Below are 8,865 nucleotides of genomic sequence, written 5' to 3'. Positions count from 1 at the left end.
ACCAAGATGAGAAAACCTTCCAAGGGATGCAATAAGGGGAATGCGAACTGCCAATGGAGTGATCGCACAGATGACCATGGCAAGCATTTCTTCAAGATTCTGATTGGTGATTTCCATAAAAGATTGGTGAGCTATTTTCTAGCACACTGTTTACGGGTATTCAGCTTGTGGAATACTGGAATGTGGTCATTACCTTCTCAGAAGTGGAGTAACTTTTGCTACTAATTCAATACCGTGGACTGTGGTAGTGTTTCCGATTTATATTAGCATGGGCTAGTCTCAGTGGGAGTTTTATGGCTCAATTTCTAAAACACTTGTATTTTGAAAACAGTGTACAAGAATTTTATTCTCATAAAACTATCTCTACTCTCACGAAACTCTCATCATCTCTCTCTTCATCAATATAGTGCCACATCAGCATATTTAATGCGCATGAAACTTCCATGAAACCTCCATTGAGACTGGCCTAAGACTATTGATCAAAGATCTATTTTGTTAGCCATGAATGGAATAGCATCATTTACAAGACTATTTTGGCAATGTTATTTTACAGCAACCCTGCACCATGGGATAGGGACAAAGTATTTACTGATTTTACAAGATATTGGCAGCATTAATATCAAACAGCTTCAAGTAATGAAATTGAATTAATCAAGCTATAGCAACTCTTTGATTCTTTGGTTGCTATTTATATTGCATCTGCATCAATTTAGTGTTTGATTATATGATCGTGCGCATCACTTGTTTAAAGATAATTAGCTGTGATTATATCAACCAAACTTGCAATATAGTGATGTACATTTTATACAGCTCCATTACCTCATCTGAACTTTCTTCTGCGTTAATGTTGCTGCCGCAGGTCATACCGGGTAAATTTGCTGAACATTTCAGAGACAAAATAGAAGGAAGTATTACGCTTGAATCACTTGGTGGTTATACTTTTGAGGTTCAAGTTGCAAAGAATTTTGGCAGAATAGTGCTTCAGTCTGGCTGGAAGTCATTTGTTAGTGCCCATGACCTGAAAAAGATGGACTTCCTGGTATTCAAGTACAATGGGATGTCTCGAATGAAGGTTCTGATATTTGATCCTAGTGGTTGCGAGAAAGTACCACCCTGTTTTGTCACGAAAAATGCTATTAATGGTGGAAAGAAGAGAGAAGAAGCCATTGTAATTGCAAGTGGCGATGCTAATAATCATCCCATGAGAGCACCAGAAACTAAAAAGAAAGCATTGAAGCAAAGGGACAGGAGTAGGATCATTATCAGTTCATCAAGATCCCTATCCAAGTCATCAGGTTGAGTTACAATGTCACCACACCTAGGAGCATCTATGTATATATACAAGATCATGACATCATTGTTTTGTTTGGTAATAGGAGGAATGACATCTTCAGAGGACGACGAAGCATGTTCTGCTCCGAGTTACATGCTCCCACAAGGTGCCAGCCTTGATAATATCCAACAGAAGAAAGTGAAAGAGAGAGGCCGAGCTATTTGTTCTGAAATCCCCATCTATGTGTGTGTCGTGAAGAAGTCAAACATTTCTGGAAGATCTCAAGCTATGGTGAGTTAGTTTTTTCTCTTTTTTTTGGTTCCAGGATTGATACTAATATTGCATTTCAATTGCACATTCTTCAGCGAGCAGGTTGTTTAGCTTCCTACATTTCTTGAAGAAATTTACAAGCTAAGTTCGATGGAAAACTTCAACTGTTTTGACTTTCGAACACTGAAAACCCTTTCCTCCTATAACCAGGACTTCTCCAGAAAATATTCTGATGTATGTCTTCCATTCAAGAGCAAAAGGTGGATTCTTCAGTGTCATGGCAAGAGCTGGGAAGTGACATGCCGCATTAAGGCTGGGAAATGTCAAGGCAAGTTCAAAATGCTTTGCAACGGGTGGGCACAGTTTGCAGGTGACAACTATTTGCAGCTGGGAGATATACTCCTCTTTGAACAACTGAAGACCAAGAAGTACAGGATGAATGTGCATATCATTCGCAATGAGTGAGATTTGGAATGCTTTCTGCTTTCGTTTTCGACTTTCACAGCGGTGGGAGTAGTGTTTTTGGGTTTGATAAGAGTCGATCTTATGGTCATATCAGCCATTGGTGCCAACTTTTGTAGTACTGATATTAATGCTTTTTATGCTTGCCTTGGAAATGCTTACTCTGTTTGAGTGCTGAACAATATAATCTATAATATGTCCATTCCCTGTTCGAGTGCTGTAGTTGAGGATGCTTCGCTTGTAATCCATCTGTGTTTTTGCTTCTGCTATAATGGAATTAGCAACAGCAACTATGATATATTGGTTGGATGCCTATGCTCCGTGATGTCAACTGATGCAGCCATGAACTGATGAACTTGCTTGTGTAAATGATCTGCAGCTAATCGCTGTAAGGTTCACTTGAGCCATCAGGCGTTCCCATAGTCCCATATTCCCATGATATTTTCTTGATACGCAGAGTCTGTTCCTTAAAAGCTTAAAACTTAATACTACCTCAGTCTCGCAAGGGTGTCCTTTTACTTTTGTTTTAAGTATAATAATTGTTAGTTTGATTAAATTTGTAAAACAATATTGATATTTATGATACAAAATAAATATCATTACAGATTTGTCATAAAATACATTTAATAGTAAATCTATTTAGTGTCATAAATATGAATGATCTTTTCTATAAATAAACTTTATCAAATATAAGATATTTTTATTTAAGATAAAGCCATAAACGTTTAGGTAGAGCCATAGAGGTACTAGTGTTGTTGAAAGACTGATATGTGAGAAAGGTCTTATAAGATGCAGAGTTAATCGGATGTGTGCCCATCGGCTCAACAAATCTGCCTACACCACCTGTGGCCGCTATCGCTAGGCATATCCACACATGACCTAGTAAGAGCAACTCCACCAAATTGATAAAAAATAGTCTCATTTCCCTATAATCGGACTGAAGAGCAAAAATCAAGCTCCAACAGATCTTTTTTTTGTTTTTTTTTCTCAACTAAGAAATCACCTCCTCAATCCCTCAAGAAAGAGGAAGAACCAAATATTTTTCCCAATCTCCTTTTCTTCTTCCCCTCTCCCTGACATCTAGGCCCCATGCCAAGAGAATAACCACACTTCCTGCGAAGAAGTACTTAGCTCTCATTTCTATATGGCTAGAGCAATTCAGCTCATCTTCTTCCTCTCTTTTTATGTCTCTTAATTTTCCTCTGTTCTATTTGTTAGCTGTTTGTTTTTTCTCTGAACTTCTCCTGTACTCTTTTCTTTTCTTTTTAATAAATTTCAGTAGGGGTGCAAGCCCCTCCTATTTTCTCAAAAGAAAAAAGTGAGAGCTGGCAGGCTGCCGTGCCGCCACATGGATGAGCATGTAGTCGCCGAGCATCAAGGAGGATAACTTTGGGATAAAATTATAAATTTTATGTTCAGTAGTTCACAAGTGTTGGGGTTATAACCCCGGAGAATTTCAAGGCACCGATTAATTAGCTGGTCACGCAGCCTGCAACATATCAGCCGTTTGGGATTGATAACGAGATCCTTAACTCAGAGGCCATCTAGACCGGTGGGAGCCACGACCCCAACCATTGGGATCGTGGACCCTGGATCCTCAAGCCAACAAGGTGAACGACGATCCAAGGACGGCTACACCTCAGCACATCGCACAAGACGCCCAGCGAACCACCACCAATGCCTACAGTACAGCCACAGTTAGCACATGTTGAAGACAATAACATTCTACTTGGGTCATGGTTTTTTTTTTGTTCAATGCTACTGTACTGCAGTAGAGGTAATAACTCACATAAATTCGTGCCATTATTTGTTTAACTTTTTAAAATAAATATAATTTGAGAAAAGACAAAATATATCCCCAATCATGTAATCATCGAAGTGGACGGCTTTCCTTCTTGGTTGGTACACACGAAATTTTTTACGCATGTGGAAAAAGAAATTCTAACGGCGTGCAAGAGGTGCTGATGTGCATCACACATGCATATAATTTTTTTTTCCATTGGTACATACAAACTGGGGCACGGGATAGGAATCGTGGTCGAGTGCACTAAGAAAAACCATTAACAATCATAGAAACAAAAATGTTACATGCATGCACGATTTAGAGAATTGTGTAACATGCATAAGTGCTCTAAAGTTTAGTCGGCTAAAATCAAGGACTAAACTTTAGGCTACTTTAATTCACTTGTGTGATCTTAAAATATTTTTAAAATTAGCTAAACCTTAGATAATACTATGATCTTTTGTTTAGACTCTTAAGGTTAAAGTGATCTACTCCCTCTATCTAGAATAGAGTGTATTTTGGCATTTGAGATGTGTCCTTAAATATAGCGCACTTAGAGAACAAGAAGATAATATTTACTTAAATAAAAATACGGAAGATAAAAGTAATTGAGTGTTTACCATATTTTCTATAAGTAAACTTAGATCGCACCTTCTAATTAATCATGTGGAATAGAGTCAAATTTCAATAAATCAGGAAGTTAAGTGAGGAGTACATGAGTCTATTGTTCTCTCTCTTATTTTTCTGTGAAATAACCATAATGCATTGTATTCTAGAACGGAGGGAGTACGGTTCAATAGCAAAATTTTTAATAGTAGGTAACCTGAAAATTATAGGTTGCAAAACAGTCACCTTTAACGTCAGGGGTAAAAGAGCCTTTTCACGTATAACTCAATGTTGTTGACTCATCATACTAATGGAAGGGCCAGTAAACCAAAGAAAATTCCTTTTAGGATCAAATAAGTAAGTTTGAGAGAAAAAGTGCCAAGAAACTAAGGGCCTGTTTATCCTAAATCTTTACATCTCAAAACTTTTGGCTATAAACTTTACATTCCAAATAGGTGTTTAGATGCTTCCCAAATTTTTTGATCTACAACACACAAGACACGGGCCCCTAAGCAAGTTTACACAGTTTTGGGGCTCCAAGGTCCCAAATTCCAAATCTTTACAGCCCAAGTTTTACAGACTCCTGTTTAGATCCATTCTTCCAAAAAGTGCTCATTTCTCCAAAAGTTTTGGCTGTTTGGCTGCATCTAAACAAAGCCTAAGGGCCTATTTGATCTGTAACACTTTTTTTAGGCTAAGGGCACTCACGATGCAAGTCTCTATCACAGAGTCCAAGACAATTAATTATATATAATTTATGGTATTTTGCTGATGTGGCAGCATATTTATTGAAGAAAGAGGTAGAAAAAATAAGACTCTATATTGTTTGAGGTAATAAATAACTTTAGACTCTACGATAGAGGTGAGTGCCCGGAAGCCCATTGTCATCCATCGTGTTCATAAAAAGTTAGAAGCGTGAGTTGTCGAGCAATATTTGAGCCTGAAATTAGAGGCTTGGTTAGTTGGCTTTAGTAAGGCCTTGTTTAGTTCCAAAATTTTTGGCAAAATGAATACTGTAGCAATTTCGTTTGTATTTGACAAATATTATCCAATCATAGACTAACTAGGCTCAAAAGATTCGTCTCGTCAATTCTGACCAAACTGTGCAATTAGTTTTTATTTTTATCTATATTTAATACTCCATGCATACGTCTAAAGATTCGATGTGACGGGGAATCTGAAAAATTTTGCAAAATTTTTGGGAACTAAACAAGGCCTAAGAGCAAGTTTAATAATACATGACATTTGTTGGCTGTAAGGTTTCTTGCAGCCTTCTCTCAGCTCATCCATACAATAGTTAGCTATTCACTATTAATACATGACCCACTTATCTCTTCCACAAGGTTTTTTTGGTTCTTGTGCCTAAGCTGGCTGTAAGCTTACAGCCTGCTTCTCCTTTCTCTTCTCTCTTCTCTACTCCATCTCAGCATTTAGCCAGCTTAGCCCACTATAATACTTGTCTAATGGCACTGAAAGTCAGAATGAGCAGCTCCCGGCCCACACGGTGCACCTCGACCGGAGTGAGGAGGCACACGGGACGGGAACCTAGGCGGCGCCGGTGCATCGTGGTAATTTCCAATGAACGTAACTGCAGCGAGCAGTAATAAATGGCAATGCATGCAGGGGCAGTGGATGATCGCAGCTCACATCATCTCATCACCTGCCTGCTGACTCTCTACTCTCTTGGCCACCACACCACCCCTGCTCTGCTCTCTTGGCCTGCCACAGCACAGCACAGCACCAAACAGACAGAAACATCGAGGTGTCGATGGAGGCCATGGCGCAGGGCTGTCTCTGAAGAGGAACGAGGGGCGCACAAGGTGATCCTGTTGTTCTTCTCCCCCGGTAGAAAAACGTTTCTGCACTGCGCTTGGAGCCTTGGACTTGGAAAAAATCACTGTAAGCTCTCTTCCAGCGATTTCCTTTGGTGATGTCTAGCGATTTCCTTCAGATAGTCTTGACTCATGAGCAAATTCCTTTGACCTATACTTCATTAGAGTTTCGTCTTTTCTGTTTTTTTCCGTTGCCTAATCTCTCTATTAAAGACACTTGAGCAAACTAGACCATGTGCATTAGTCTCCACCTATACTTCCTTGTTAATTCAATGTTTTCCTAATCTCTCTCAGATTGATCGTTCGCCTAGTTTGTGGGTTGGAGTGGATTAGGTACAAATTAGTTATTTTTTCATCTTAATCCACGCCAATATACATGAATTAAGGTGGATACAAATGTATTTAAATTTCTTAACGAATGGAACGTCATGTTATTAGACCCATAAAAATGAAATGATTTCCATGAAATTTTGGTAATTCTTTTTTTTTTATGTAAACTGGAGGGGTTTACACCTGATCTGGGCTAGAAGGGTATGGCATACAGAATTACCCTGATCTGGGCTAGAAAAAACTTTGTTTTTTTTTTTACCCTTTCTTTGTTAGCTATGACCTGTCCAATTTCCTCCTTTTTTCTGTCTCAAAAAGTTACTTCTCCATCTCTAATGTTTACTACTGTAAACTTTTATGCAGGTACGCTACCATGATGAGAAAACCTTCAAAGGGATGCAAGGAGACGGATGCAAATTACCACCGGAATTATCACACATATGACCATGGCAAACATTTTTTCAAGGTTTTGATTGGTGATTTCCATAAAAGATTGGTGAGCAATTTTCTTTCACACTGTGTTTCTGGGTATTCAGCTTGTGGAATACTTTTTGAAAGAATAATTTTTTTTGAAAGATAGCTTGTGGAATACTGGAATGTGTTCATTACATTCTTAGAAGTCGAGTAACTTTTGTTACTAATTCAATACTGTGGTAGTGTTTCCAATTTATATTAGCATGCTGTCCCTAGGAATACTGATCAAAGATGTAGCCATAAATGTAATAACATCACGTAAAAGACTATTTTGGCAATGTTATTCTAAGGCAATGCTTCTGCTCCTTGGGACAGGGACAAAATATTTACTGATTTTACAAGCTATTGGCAGCATTAATATCAAACAGCTTCAAGTACTGAAATTGAATTAATCAAGCTATACCAACTCTTTGCTTCTTAAGTTGCTACCTTTTTTGCATTTGGAATCAATTTAGTGTTTCAGACTTTCAGTATATGCTGGTGTGCATCACTTGTTTAATTATAATTAGTTGTGATATATCCAACAAACTTGCAATACAGCGATGTAGATTTTATAGAGTTCCCTTACCAAATCTGAACTTTCTTCTGCGTTAATCTTGCTGCTTCAGGTCATACCGGGTAAATTTGCCAAACATTTCAGAGACAAAATAGAAAGAAATATTACTCTTGAATCATTTGGAGGTTTAACCTTTGATGTTCAAGTTGCAAAGAATTTGGGCAGAATAGTGCTTCAGTCTGGCTGGAAGTCATTTGTTAGTGCCCATGACCTGAAAAAGATGGACTTCCTGGTATTCAAGTACAATGGGATGTCTCGGATGAAGGTTCTGATATTTGATCCTAGTGGTTGCGAGAAAGTACCACCATGTTTTGTCGCAAAAAATGCTATTAGTGGTGAGTTAGTGAAAACACCAGTAACTAAAAAGAAAGCATGGAAGCAAAGGGACAGGAGTAGGATCAGTATCACTTCATCAAGATCCCTATTCAACTCATCAGGTAGAGTCTCAATGTCGTCAAACCTAGTGGCATCTATGTATATCTACAAGATCATGACATCATTGTTTTGTTTGGTTATAGGAGGAATGACATCTTCAGAAGATGATGAAGCACATTCTGTTCCGAGTTACATGCTCCCACAAGGCACCAGCCTTGATAGTATGCAAAAGAAGAAACTGAAAGAGAGACTCCGATCTATGTGTTCTGAAATCCCCATCTATGTGTGTGTCATGAAGAAGTATAACATTTCTGGAAGTTCTAAATCTATGGTGAGTTGGTTTTTTGTCTTCTTCTTTTTTTGTTCCAGAATTGATATAAATATTGCATTTCAATTGCACGTCCTTCAGCAAGCAGGTTGTTTAGCTTCCTAGACTCAATTTACAAGCTAAGTTCGATGGAAATCTTCAACTATTTTGACTTTCGAACACTGAAAACCCTTTCCCTCTATAACCAGGTCTTCTCCAAAAAATATTCTGATGTATGTCTTCCAATCAAGAGCACAAGGTGGATTCTTCAGTGTCATGGCAAGAGCTGGGAAATGACGTGCCGCATTCTGGTTCGGAAGGATCAAGGCGAAATGAAAAGGCTTCGAAATGGGTGGGCGCGGTTTGCAGGTGACAACAATTTGCAGCTGGGAGATATCTGCGTCTTTGAGCAACTGAAGACCAAGAAGTACATGATGAATGTCCATATCATTCGCAAAGATTGAGATTTGGGAAATGTTTTCTGCTTTTGTTCTCAACTTTTGCAGCGGTGGCAGTAAGGTAGTGTTTTTGGGTTTGATAAGAGTTGCTTAGGGCACTCACAATACAGACTCTATCATGGAGTCTAAAGTTATTTATTAC

At 38.5% G+C, this 8,865-nt stretch overlaps 1 protein-coding gene across 1 annotated transcript; it reads left to right on the top strand.

Annotated features, from left to right (window-relative positions):
- Nucleotides 845–8,729, top strand: LOC8062498 (putative B3 domain-containing protein Os03g0621600). The gene is made up of 7 exons (XM_021465851.1): nucleotides 845–1,250; nucleotides 1,599–1,645; nucleotides 1,754–2,004; nucleotides 6,917–7,049; nucleotides 7,636–7,918; nucleotides 8,102–8,289; nucleotides 8,475–8,729. Exons 1-7 carry the CDS (start codon nucleotides 845–847, stop codon nucleotides 8,727–8,729), a joined length of 1,563 nt encoding a protein of 520 aa, XP_021321526.1.

Source organism: Sorghum bicolor, chromosome 1 (genome assembly GCF_000003195.3).
Source record: "Sorghum bicolor cultivar BTx623 chromosome 1, Sorghum_bicolor_NCBIv3, whole genome shotgun sequence".
NCBI classification, from domain to species: Eukaryota; Viridiplantae; Streptophyta; class Magnoliopsida; order Poales; family Poaceae; genus Sorghum; species Sorghum bicolor.
This window is presented reverse-complemented; position numbering and strand designations above follow the sequence as displayed.